At 45.4% G+C, this 13,748-nt stretch overlaps 1 protein-coding gene across 5 annotated transcripts in view; it reads right to left on the bottom strand.

Moving 5' to 3' along the window:
- Rgs8 (regulator of G protein signaling 8) overlaps positions 1 to 11,883 on the bottom strand; it is a 40,250-nt gene extending 28,367 nt beyond the window's left edge. The window contains exons 1-2 of one of the 5 annotated variants that reach the window (XM_070034305.1): positions 11,679 to 11,883; positions 221 to 294 (exon numbers count right to left, since the gene is read on the bottom strand). In XM_070034305.1, the coding sequence (XP_069890406.1) occupies positions 221 to 294; positions 11,679 to 11,780 (176 nt within the window). In that variant the 5' untranslated portion in view covers positions 11,781 to 11,883. Of the gene's footprint in view, positions 1 to 220; positions 313 to 476; positions 556 to 694; positions 732 to 1,456; positions 1,490 to 11,678 lie in introns of those variants that run through there. The other 4 variants (XM_070034306.1, XM_070034309.1, XM_070034308.1 and 1 more) reach the window with 4 other exon arrangements.
- Positions 11,884 to 13,748: the final 1,865 nt, after the last annotated feature.

Genomic DNA, 13,748 nt, shown 5'->3' with positions numbered 1-13,748 from the left:
TAATGGTGGAGGGGATGGTATTTCAAGAAGAAAAAAAAAACCACTACGCTTAAAACAGCAAAAGGCAAAGATTTATAAAGAGAAGGAGGAAAGCTAAGAACCTCAGTGGGGAGAAAGCAATCAATATGCATGAAGAGGCAGGTTAATTAAATATGGATAATGCAAATCGGTGCACACAGACGCCCCAGCGAGAAAGGAGAAAAGCAAAAACTATACTCACAGTCGTTGACCTGTCCTCATGGCCTGCAGGTCTTTGCCAAGTGGATGATCATAGAAGCTGCGGGTTAAGGAGCTCTGAGGAAAGAGTATATCTTTCTTTTAGCAGTGAAATCCTCAGCGGGTGAAGGGCATGTTTGCATGGGCACACTGGCGCTCTCTCTCTCTCTCTCTCTCTCTCTCTCTCACACACACACACACACACACACACACACACACACACACACACACACACACACAAACATGCATGCACAACACACCTCCCACCACTTGCACCAGGCAGCGAGCAGCCAGGCTGAAAGCTCTTCTCTCTGCTTGTCACATCCAGTAAATACTGAAGCAGCCTACACCCAGCAGGCGGTAACTCAGCTCCCGGGCACAGTCTGCCCGCCCATCCTCATTGGCAGGACCCAAGAGGTGCCCCTGAGCAGAGCTGACCTGGCATGCTTCCTGCACCTTCCTCCTCAGCCTCGCTAACCTGAAGCTCCTCTGGCTCCAGCTCAGGGAGAGAAGTCCCCACAGCCCACAGCTGCCTCTCCACACCCAGCGCAGAGTAGGTATTAACTCTTTCGGACCACCAATGAGCTGAAAACCAAGTGTCCAGGGCGCCCTCTTCTAATGAGATCTGTGCCGGCTGTGGGCTGATGGCCGCATAGGGAGCAGGGAGCATAAAGATCTTGCCCCAGACAGCTGCTGACAGCAGGATCCAAGCGGAATCAAATCTCCTAATGAGCCAGGAAGGGGGGGAGGGGGCTGTCTTACTGGGTGTGATGTGATGTGATAAATGCAGAGTGCAGGAAAGCTATGGGGCAGGTCACACATCTAAATTCCACCCCCCTTTCTCCCAATTTCTATTGTGCGGCACTACCAAGCCAAGCCACACAGCCCTGAAATTAACCTCCCTCTCTCTGTGTCACTTCTTGGCTGGCCCCTACTTTACAAGAGGCAGCCCATTTCCACTCTCCATCCCCCACCAATGCCAAGCACACCACTCCCCACTTCTTAATGAGAAATTTCCACCTCCTCCGCCTCCCCAAACGTGCAGAATTCCAACCCTGTGCTGCTGCTGCCTCTCACCTGGTTTTTCCTCCAGCAGAAACTCACCTCTCTTTCTCATCCATCACCTAGCAACTTCCCCCTACTTGTATCTGTGATGGAGTGGGACTTTTCCCTTTGTTCTGCCCGATCATCCCTATTTTCTGTCTCTATTCCAGTTAAACTCCCCAGTCTCTTTACCCACATGGAGCTCCATGCCGTCTTTTTCTCTGGCCCATAAAGAAGATTCTTTTCATGCTTGCCCTAAAACAGTGAGTCTTCAAAAGTGATGCATCCTCAGCATCACCTCGGAATGTATTGGCCATGCCAATCAATTCTCAGGCACCACCCAGGCCTACAGCATCAGAAACTCAGGATGGAGCCCAGATGCCAGGAGATTTGATACATACATACTAAAGTTTGCAGCCTGCTTTGGGATAAAGCTTGTCTTCTGTTCACTGTCTCTAGACACCGGAGTCTCAAAGGCTGAGTCTCCATTTCTGCTCAGCCACTAGCTCCACAAACACTTGACCTTGGCTACAAGTTGTTTCTAAAACCTGTGTCTGCTACCTAGCAGACATTTCTGCAGAAAAGGGTGGCTTTATGATTAAAGTAATAGATTTCATTTGTTAACCTTTTAAAATGTATAAAGCAAAGCCAGATTGATGGCCCATCACCAAAGTACAGCACTCAGGAGGCTGAGGCAGGAAGATCACAATTTCAAGGCCAGCCTGAGCTACCCAGCCAGACTCTGTCTCAAGTGTAAACCATCTTGTATAAAGCATTTCTACATATTGTCGTTCAACTATCCCCTGCCACAGTCAGAGAGGGTGTTGTTATTCCCAAATTACAGACAAGAAAAAGGGCAGCTAGACATGATAAAGGATCTTCTTCAAAATAACACAGAACACAAGTGGCAGCACAAGGACCAGAATCGTGTCTAATGATGCTAACAAAAGTGCTTTCTCTACCATATCGTTCGGATCTTTCTGAGCAGAGAGTGGTGCATAACCTATATTTTGACGGCGAAACAGTTTTGCTGCAACTATTCATTGATTCTTGGGCAAAATAAAAATGCTGGTGCTCCCTCCACCGTGACTCATTGTCTCTCCCGATAATGTCCACAGTGCCCTTATCTCAGGCAATGCACACAAAATGAGATTCAAAAGGAAAGTTTTCCATTCATTGTAACTCATGTCTTAAACCCTGCTGCTAATCCAAATTAATTTAGAGCCTAAGCCAAAAGAGAACCTTTTACTTCTGGACCTTTTCCTGATACACTGTACCATAATGGACGTGAGAGAGGAAAGTTCATTGGCAAACATTTCACTAATCCATGATGGATTTATAAGGTGACCATATATTTAGATGGTGACTATATATATATATATATATATATATATATATATATATATATATATATATATGGTTAATGTTTAATGAGCATTTAGTATGTGCTAGACAACATGCTCAACATTACACTTGAGTTATCTTATTTAATTCTCACCACAAACTGACAAGATCATCACCTTTATCAGCCTCCTTTAGAGGTAAAAAAAAAAACAAAAGCAAAGACAAAACAAGTCATTGTCTCAAAGTGACAGAGCTGATGTCTGATCCCTCCCTCTAACACAAAAGTAGTAACATCATGGCACTCTTCAACCAGTGCTAAAATGGTGAGGTACCATCTCCTCCCAAGCCTCATGTTGCTAAATCTGCTGTCCAGGATGGAAAAGCCCGGAGGCTGGGGGAGAGGGCAGGGCTGCAGATGAGCCCCAGTCTCAAGTGGGAGCTGATCGATACTAACCAGGCATCAGAATCCCCAATTAGCTTTCAGAAAAATAATATAGTCACAGGAAGTCAATAAGTCAAATGCTTAAGAAAAGATAGATGAATAAAATGGTAAAGGAAGGAACGAGGGAAGAAAGAGTATGGGGCTGCTAGTATGTGCCATATGCATATATCCCATGAGGAAAAGGGGAAAATTCAAACGACTTCAAACATGTTTACCCCAACACTTCCTCAACAAGAAATAACCCCAAAGCTGCCCCTCCCACCCCCGCCCTTGTGAGAAGCACAGACCCAACACCAGTCCCATCCACTGGAGGATTCTAATGGAATCTTTCACAGGGAGAAAACCTCTAGGAAGGAGATGAAGCTAAACTCAAAGTAACACATTCTAGCTTGGTTTTCTCTGCTAAAGGAAGGAGTCAGAAGAAGGAAGGTAATCGGGTTTGGAGCATTGAGAGGTGGGGAGGGACAGCAGAACTCATCCACGTGGACTCGGCATCCCTGGGCTGAGCCCTAGCCAGAAAACTCCAGTTCTGGATTCTTTTCTGGCTGGGCTCCTGACTTGCTGGCTGAAAATCTAGGTCTGGGATATCTTCACTGTCTGGCGATGATTACTGGTTTCTTCCCCAGGAAAACTCTGATGACAAGCCATGCTCAAAAACCTGCCCTCACCACTGCCAACCACTGTCTGCTGAAAATCAGGGCTTTCGGTCCTGCTTCTTTCTTAGGGAGCATTTCAGGCTGCTCGTCCAGAGCTCTGCTGGACAGCTCCAGGAGCCTCAGGCGGGCAGCTCCAATGTATCCTAAATCAACATCTCTCCTCTCCCATTCCTGCAGGGCCCCTCCTTTCCTTCATGATGTCACTTTATCCTAGTCACTCGGGGTAACAAGTGCAGATATTTCTGGCTTATTTTTCTCCATTCTTCTTGACTTATGAATCCCAGCATTCTATTTCTGCAGTACTCTTTAACTTCATCCATGGGCATTGCCTGTCAAAGGTTGTTCATCCTGCAGCACAGCGCCTGTCTTCACCCTTGAGTGATGGATCCCCTGCTCCATTCCTCCACCCCACCCCCACCTGCCTGCAAGCCTTTTACAACATGATTCCAATGTCAGCCACCCACTGAATAGACACCATAAAGTAGATCGTCTGTGTAATCATCTCTGATGGGCTCTGTTGCAGCTCCTTGCATTGTCTGACTATCAGCTGGTCCCATTTATGTTTCCAACTTCATAGTCCAATGCTCATTCTCCCCCTCCTATATCCTCTTCCTGTCTCCCTCCCTCTCCTCTCTTTCTCTCTTTCTCCCTCTCATACACACACACACACACACACACACACACACACACACACACACACACCTGATTCCTTCTACTTATAATGTCCTCCATCCTAAGTCTACCAGCTCCTTTTCCAAACCCACTACTTCCCAGCTAAAAATTCTCCTTCCCAGGCTTTATCAGAACACCTTCCATCTTCAATCCAAAGGATCCTTCCCAGTATCACCACCTTGCTGTATGATTCTGACAGCCTACATCTCAGTCTTAGTTGGTCCTTCTGATTTGGGATTTCTGATCCTCCAAACTGATTATCCTTCCTAAAAGACAGACCTTGTGACTTATCTGCTTGCTATCAATTCTCCTTGCCTCATATGGAGCAGGTGTTTAATACGTTGAGTGAATTTAATTTTGAGTTCACAAAAACAAAGATACCAAGCATATAGCAGAAACTCCATATAGCAGAAAAACACATTAGACATCCACAGTCTCCTGATCAGGATGGAAGTGGACTGAATGCTAAGGGATTTCCTGGTGAGCCAGACAGGTACAGAGGGCTTCTAGAAACTATCACAACAGCCCAACCAGTACAGAAGGGAATTAATCAGGAGCAAAAGAAGTACCTGGCCATGAACACGTAATTAAATTGAAGATAAAAGGAATTAAATCTTCAATATAATACTTTAAAAAGCCATGATAGCAGAAGAGGTGGTTTATTGCCAAATACCTCCTGTGTATTTATAACATCAACATACCACCTAGGATAGCACCCCATTAAAAGCTTTTAATAAAATGGTCATTTGTGATATTAGATTGGAATTCTGGTCAGCATGTTCAAGCTCCTCCACAAATCTTTTAAAAGCAATTTCCACTTTGTAGCTTCCTAGTAACAGTAGAAACATGAATCAACATACACTGCATTGATTTGGGGTTTCCATGGAGACTGGAAGGACACAGGGAAGGGCAGGACAGAAAGAGGCCACTTGGCCCAAAATTCTACTTTAAAAAAATGCATCTCACTGTCATTCCTCTGAGCATTAGCAGCCTCATTTCCTGTTCATCAGTTCAAGCATTCAGATATTTAATTTGTAATAACCCTCCTAAGGAACATCAGAGGGGCAGGGAGAAAGGTCAGGAGCTAGTGCAGGAGACCCATGAGGTTTGAAAGAAAACCAGAGACGCTCAGGATTTGGAATCTGAAAAAAAAACAGGTCTTCCATTCCAACTTTCTCATTCACTAGCTATGTGACACTACCTATCCTTATCTGCTCTGTGGTCACTAACTCACAAGACCATGAGCAAGTAACACCTTTGCCCTGTCTAATTTCCAAGGTAGATACAAGGGAGAAATGTGAAGTTCTGTAAAATGTTTCATAAATTCCAGTATACTGTTCCCTATTATAATAATATTTGGAGATGATCTTCGCTTCCTAAAATTTCAATGAAATTTTACCAACAAATAAATAAAGGGGGGGGGTTGACTTTTGATGCAGAGCAGACAGAATTGGAAGGAAAGCCCAATGAGTTTGACTACCCTAAATTTTAATCCTAGCTCTGTAATTTTACAAATCTGCAGCTGTGGATAAGTTATTTATTGTGAGTATTGTTTTTATCAGGAATAAAGTAAAGATAAGAATGGTACCAATATCCTAGGCTCATTCAAAGGATTAAGAGAGATGAGAGAATAGGTTGTTCACCACAGTAATTGATAAGTGGCAAATGACTCGTGTATGTGAGTGTGTGTGTGAGTGTGTGTGTGTGTGTGTGTGTGTGTGCACGTGTACTCTCCTTTAGCTTATTCACTCAAGGCTAGTGCTCTACCACTTGAGGCTCAGCTCCACTTCTAGCTTTTTGGTAGTTAAGTGTAGATAAGAATATCACAGACTTTCCTGCCTGGGATGGCTTTGAATCATGCTCCTCAAATGTCTGCCTCCTGAGTAGGAAGGATTACAGGTATGAGCCACCAGTGCCCAATACAAAGGACTTTTAAGGGAGCCATCTTTATTTTAGTATTGACTTTATCAATTTGTTTTGCCATCTGTAAAAGGGGAAGATAATTCCTATGGTCTCTCTATTGGCAGAGGGATTTCTTGAATGTCTGTTCTGACATTAAGCTGTTTGGGAATGGGAGCTATAATGGTAGAACGTAATAATTTAAAGATTCCCTTTTTAAGTCACTGTTCCTTGAAATGGTACAGACATTCATAACGCATTTGTGCGCATTTTAGAGTGATCATCTCACTGGAGGGAGGCCCTTACCTTTTAAGTCTGTCACCATTCTGATTTTCTTTCTTCCTCTTGGGCCTTCATTAGCCTCCTTATTACTCAGTAACTGTCCTTTTTCCTATATTCACATTTTTTTTTTATCCTCCCCCTCTAGCTATCTTTAGAAAGAACTTTAAAGTTAAACTTTGGGGGCTTAGTTACTAGACCTACAATTGCCATTTAGAGCAATGATATAACTAACTGATATAGCAACACTGAGGAAACTGACAGCAAATCAGGAAACAAGATTACACAATACTACCTCTCAGACAAAGTTGTTGGTGCTGATAAAAACAAACCTCTCCCAAATAACCATCAAACAAAGAAAATGCATGGAGTTTATGCCAGACCTTGATTCAAATGAAAAGTAATAACTTTTTCTGAGCCTGGTAGTACATGTCTGTAATCATGTAACACTCAGGAGATAGAAGTAGGGAGGTGGCAAGTTCAAAGCCATTCTGGGCTATATAGCAAAATTCTGTCTCATAGATAGATGCATGGAGAGAGAGAGAGAGAGAGAGAGAGAGAGAGAGAGAGAGAGAGAGAGAGAAATTTTGAGCACTGATTAGATATTTAATGATCATTGGAAATTTAATATTCATCTGATGGCCCTTCCCCATACCTCTTTTGTTGGCTACATCTCCTCTGCCCATCCTATACAGAAGATTTTCCCTTCTCTTTTTTTTTTTTTTTTTTTTTTGTCAGTCATGGGGCTGAACTCTAGGCCTGGTCACTGTCCCTCAGCTCTTCAGCTCAAGGCTAGTGCTCTACCACTTGAGCCACAGCGCCACTTCCAGCTTTTTCTGCTTATGTGATGCAAGAGAATCAAACCCAGGGCCTCATACATGCAAGGCAAGCACTCTACCACTGAGCCACCTTCCCAGCCCCTTCCCTTCTCTTTAACCTTAGCTTCCTGCCTTCTTTACATGATGTCTGGTATCCTTGCCTGTACTCCTACATGCACTGGGTATATGGACCATTTCCCCAAATTCAGCTCCTCTCCCAATTATGTAGACCATTGTGGCCTCTGGATTGCTAGACACACCAGTACAAGCAAGGGAAATCTACATCTCATCAAACGCATTGCATCTCCTGTCTCCCTGAGCCATTTTATTTGACATCCCCACTCTACCCCCCTAGCCTCCTCCCCTCTCCCCTACCACCACTCAACGCATACTTTAGACCCTAGTTCCCCCTGGAATTGCTGGTTATCAATCTCTGAGACTGCTCCTCCACTGGCTGGGTCACTCAAGCCAGGACAAATCCTGCTGATTAACTCTCTTGCATGGATTTCAAATGCATCTTTTTCCTTACATGCCTACTACCCTTGTCCCAGTTCCTGTCCTCATGGCCCTGATTCATGCATAGTCTCTGGCTGATATGCTCACAGTAGTTTGTCTCTGATCCAGCATATATCCTTAAGTTCAACTCCATTCTGCAGTCATGGTCACCTGTTTGAATTATAAATGCATCTGTGCTCTCTTCTCTTACCCTATAAACTCCCCTACTTTGAGTTTAATAGAGATCCTGGTAACATTAAACCCCTATAGTCTGAGTCCTGCCCCCCCCCTTAAGAGTTGTCCACAACTCTCCTTGCATGAGGCTCATGTTCCAATAACTCTATATTGCTAATCTTCTTGAGCCCATACCACAGGGTTCCATAGCTCTCAACCTTTTTGGTTCTATTCCTTCTTACAAGAGTGGCCTTGACCAAAGTTCTACTCAGCCTTCAAGCTGAACTTCAAGACTGCTTCCTCCAAGAAGATTCTTCCACCTACTCAAATGTGTAAGTAGTCTCTCTACCTCTTTGGCTCTGCACATATTTCTCTACCTCAACTCCTAGCATAGGAGATACTCTCATCTCTCTTTGCCCACCAGATTCTATGTTTCTCAAGGAAGTATATTCATTCATTCATCTAAGTCTTAAGTATCCTTGTGTGCCAAGCAATGTGCCAGGCATGGATACATGGAATTTCCTATACTTATTATAAAGGATATATTTATCATCTACATCTACACAACTTTTCACAGCTCCCAACACTGACAGGATGCTCAATATGTTTTTGTTGAATTGACCTGACTCAGCCAATAGGATAAATGAGATCGTGTTTGGGAGTAGCATGGTGCCCACAGGGGCAACATGGCGTCATAAAGGTAGCACAGGCTTCAATGGAGATGACAAGGGTTCAAGCTCCAACGCTTGCCCTTCAAGCTAGGTCCACCTTCACTTAGGATGTCACTTTCTTATCTTTGAACTCAACAGTACTAAAGCAAGGCCAACTACCTATGCTGCGACAGAAGAATTACTGAGGCAGAGAAGCAAATGATTTATCCTACGAAAACATAAAGTCATGTTGAGAGCATCCATCAAAAAAGGCAAGGGCCATATAGCACAGGGGGCTACATAGGAAAGTCAGTAGGGTGGGAGGTAGGGAGAAAGGAGGACGTATCTCCAAAGCCTTGGGGTTGTAAGCAGGAGGCACCGCCACAATTGAAACGTGGCTGTCTGGTCCTATCTCTCAGTGCCAGGTTATCAATCTCTTTCCCTTCTTAGACAGTAACAAAAGCTTTACCATTTGTTGTCAGGGTCCACAGCTGTTGGCAGAAAGCAGCTTCAACATTCTCCCCCTCCTCTGAATATAAAATAAGCTCTTTCTAATCCTCCATTTTTAATGACTTCAGGCAACGGCTTTCCTGTCCTCCCTTCTAGCTCCAATCGGACCGGCTACCTAGCTCAGGAAGAAGGGAAAAATCCACAGCCATCAGCAATGGAATTTAGTTGCAGCCACACCATGAGGAAATAGTGCCCTGTAGACAGGGACTCAGGGGACAGCTCTCCCACTGGAATCTGCTCTTCAATTCAGAGTCCTCTGGGAACTGAGAGCTCTTAGTGAGCTGCTTTGCATGTGCCGGGTGCACTGGGGGTGGGAGGAGGGGCAAGGGCTGTGTGGGTGCACTCTGATGCACAGAGATGCTGAGCAAATTCTCCCTGGTATGTTATCTTGACAGACAAGGCCCTGGTAGGAATCTACCTTAACCCACTCAGCTCTTCTGAGACCCTCTTCCTTCTAGGATCTTTTGTTGAAAAATTCAAAAGGCTTTTTGGAAATTGCATACAGAGAGTGCTACAAAGATCCTGATGGAAATCTAGACAGTGAATTTCAAAACAGTGAAAATATCTCAAGCTACAAGTAACAGAAGGAAAGCAGGGGGTATTTCCAGTATGTATAGAGGTGTCAGTATTTGGACAAAGAGGAAGCGAGAGTGTATTTAACAGAGAGCCTAGGATGGGACTGGCAGGAAAGAAGTTCCAAACCATAAGGCCATTTTACAGTCACAACTTAGAACTTGACCTTTGAACTTCCTTGAGTTTATGGTTTGCCTGGGAAGTTGGAGGCTAAAACAGCATAATGTAGGGAACATGCCTATCAAAAATTACTAGGTACATCTTAACCAGGGAGGCCATCTTATTCCTTTTAATTGAGTCTCCGAAACCTTGGAAAGTAAATGGAGCACTTTGTTATTGCTCCCATTTCCCAGATCTCCAAAGCAAAGCTGCTCACAGGCCTTGGGCAAGAGGGCCTGAAGTAATTAGGCTAATGGCCCAAGGATGTCACAACTCTAGAGCCTCAGGAGCTTTTTGCATCCCACCAGCATCTCTGCATGTTCAGAAGCTGCTGCTGCCCTTGCCACCGAGATCCACATGGGGTGGAGAACTGGGGGCAGGGAGTCTTACGGCAAAGTATAATGGGTTGTGCTCAGCCATCCAAACACACGCTTGCTCAGTCTCCTGAGAGTACCTTGCATTAATAACTTGACTGTTGTGGGAAGAATCCATGTTCTCCAGGTCAGAGTTCACTGACCTCTGGGAGAAAGACCTTGAAATTAAGAAATTAACCCCCTCACACCAGAAGGGTTAATTCAACTGAACACAGAACATGAGTGTATTTTCAGGTTCCTTTGTATGTGAGGCACTATGTAAAAGAAACCTTTTTTTTTTTTTTTTAAGCAGAAAGGATCTGATACCCAGCTTAACTTGGCCTGATCCTGCCAGCCTCCCTGCCCAGATGCATACTTTTTCTGGGAAACGTACACTAAGAATGAGCAGAGAGTGAATGCTTAATAAAAGCTAGGTTACTGGATTGCTTGCTTGTGGGTCCCTCAGTAGTACCAATCAAAAGCCTAACACTACATTGCTTGTTTAGAACATGTTAACTTTTCCCCAGCACTAATACGATCTCATGACTACAGTACAGTTCCCACTTCACTGAAACTCCTCCATCCTCCAAGAAAACACTAAAAGTTTTCCAAATCTGTACGAACAAGCGATCTGATGGGTTAAGCTTTTCCTTGTTATTTCAGTAGAATGTAAAATGCAAACATCCCCAAATCAGAATGTATAAGGACCATAAAGCCAGACTTTCAGTATGCAATCCAACAAGGGGTTGAGAGTTAATGGCTCTAACACAGAAAGATCCACCCTCTTCCCCCGTGCTCCTATAAAAGTCAGCCAGACAAGCCAGCGCTTATTACCTCCTGTAGGTGGTATCTGTGCCCTCACCTTGCTGCTTAGACATGGGTAGCCTTTTACCTGTGCATTTTAATCTCCCTTCAATTCTCTGCATTGGAATGTGTCACCAGTGTTAGTCTCCGGCAGCACTGGAGATCTGCACACTGACACATGCTGTGTTCAGCCAGGCAGCCGAGCAGGTGACTCCTTCTAAATAGCAGCCAAGCAAGAATATGAATGGAACTAAAGATAAAGGAGGCCATGCCACAGTCCAGATACAATGCAGCCCAGCACCCAGTTGGATCCCCTTCTAACCACAAAGCTGCTTTCAAGGGACCTGAGCCGTGGGAGCTGAGAAAGACAACACAAAACAAAAGAGCATTTCACAACCCAGCACCTACTAACTAGGAAGAACAAACTATTCCTGCCCCCTGCTCTGAGGGTAGCAGGCCTGCCCTGCTCTGAGAAGCTCTGTGAGAGGGTAAAATGGGATTCTGCCCCCAACGTGTCGTACACCTCCCAACAAAACTGGCTCTGCCAGCCATTCCACCAGGCCCTGCTGGAAGCAGCTGCTCTCTCTTACCTGTCTGGGGGTGGGCAGCGCATCTGGGAAGATGTGGCTGGTGTGGGCCCCAGCTGGGCATGGTTCGGTGAGGCCCTGAGTGACAGCTGCCTCCTGGTACATTAGAGAGAGTGGTAGAGGGTAGCCACCTTACCACAGCTCTCTAGAATAGCTGCTATGACATGCTGATCAGCCTTGGCCCGGCTCTGCTCTTTGCCAGGCTTTGCATCTCATGAAAAGGGAAAGAGCAAGCAGCGAGAGCGCAGGGGAGGGGGGAGAGGGGAGGGAGGCAGAGGGAGGGGAGAGGGGCACTCTGACAGATGATGCGCTCTGCCACGCAGTCGGGGGAGGACCGCAGGCTCCAGCAGGATGGCACTGCCTGCCTGGCTCTCCCGCTGATGGCTCTGCTCCTTGTTCACCGGCAAGCTGGCTCCTAGGGCCAGTGGCTCCCTGGAATTCAGGAGATGGAGAAACACAAAGAGAGTGACAGAAAGAGGAGGTGGCAGAGGGGAGAGGGGGCTACCTGAGCACAAGGAGATCGAGCAGGGTAATGGGCATGGGGGAGAAAAGATGAGCTGTTTTTGCTCCAAATCAGGCCAGGATAGAAGCTCTATAAAACAGGGAAAGAAAAAAAATACACAAATGTGTATTCTTGGCCTGGCCTACCAGGTGACCCTCTTACCTCTTGGAACCAACAAAGCCACTTTGGCTTAAGATTTGGCAAGATAATTTATGTCAAGTACAGCTCCAACCTTTTAAAAGAAGGAAAACATTAGACACAGGTAAATAGTAGGAGATGTTCAGTGTCCTTTGTCACCCTATGCTGAGGTAAGTCTAATGCCCCCTCTTCCCCATGCCCAATGTGGCAGGGCTGGAGAAGGGGGGCACCATAGTGGTAAGAACAAGAATGAGAGAGTCAGAGGGGCTGGAGGAAGCATGTCTGTAAAGTTCCACTTGGATGATCAGGAGCAAAACCTTCTGGATCACTTGGGCCAGTGCCCAGAGCCACTTTTGAACCAAGAATCACCCTCTATGTAAGTTCCAGAGTCTATAGGCAGCAGGTTCACAGCACAGGCCCTGGGCAGACAGTCACCAGCTCTATTTACAAGCACAGCCAGAGAAAGAGGCTGACAGGGAAATAAATAAACAAACAGTGGAAGCCAGAGAAGAGCAAAGGAAGCTGCAGCTGGCAACTCCCAGAAGCGCAACTAATGAAGGGGAAAAGATTTCAAGAAGGCCCCAGGAAGCAGACAGTCTGATGGCTGCAGATTTCTAGGGAATGGTCCTTCCTTGGCTACAAGCTGGTTCTCTGAGTCAGGCCCATGTCTAGAGGTCCTGCACAGCACTGATCCCAGAGATGACATCTGGGGTCTGCAGATGTTCACATCACCATTCCACAGCTGCCTGAGACACTGTGGTACTCAACAGTCAAGTTGATGCAGAAAACCATGCTGGGGACCTAGTCAATGCCGTGGAGGTAATGAAGACACTCTTGTGGTATCAGGGGATTCCGGCAAGGGGAGAAAGATTCACATGACTAACTCAAATGCATTTATAAATGAGCTAAGAACTCCAAGGTATCATAGAAATATTGGGGCTCATGAGAACAGGAAGACAGATTGAAACCAGCCTAAAAAAAGAGGGCCTCCAAGAAGAGGTATCACCTGACTTGCACACTGATAGTTCCATGTAATTTTGGTAAGCCCAGCTGAATAAGTGAAAGATTAATTGTTGAGCAAATCAATTTTATCCTCAGATCTATGTCCTGAGAACATTTACCAGGGCGGGGGAAGAGGGGGGATAGAATTGGAGGAAAGTGAAGCCAATCAAATTCAAATGTGAAAAAGAATGGCAGCCAAACTAGCACAATGGATCTGAGAGACGAGGACAAAGGCCAGCAATTTGGCAAGGCTGAATCAGCTGGACTTGGTGTGATAGGAGGACCGGGTGAGTTCGGAATGAGAGGAGTTGAAAACTATTCTAATCTGCCATTTGAGACTAATTTTAAAGACTGGGCTGGCTGAAGAAAGCTTGGGATTTGATTGAGCTCTGTTGCTACCCCAGGACAGCGGATGAAGAAGAGACAGGTGG

Source organism: Dipodomys merriami, unplaced genomic scaffold (genome assembly GCF_024711535.1).
Source record: "Dipodomys merriami isolate MVZ:Mamm:240054 unplaced genomic scaffold, mDipMer1.0.p SCAF_24, whole genome shotgun sequence".
Taxonomy (NCBI): domain Eukaryota; kingdom Metazoa; phylum Chordata; class Mammalia; order Rodentia; family Heteromyidae; genus Dipodomys; species Dipodomys merriami.
This window is presented reverse-complemented; position numbering and strand designations above follow the sequence as displayed.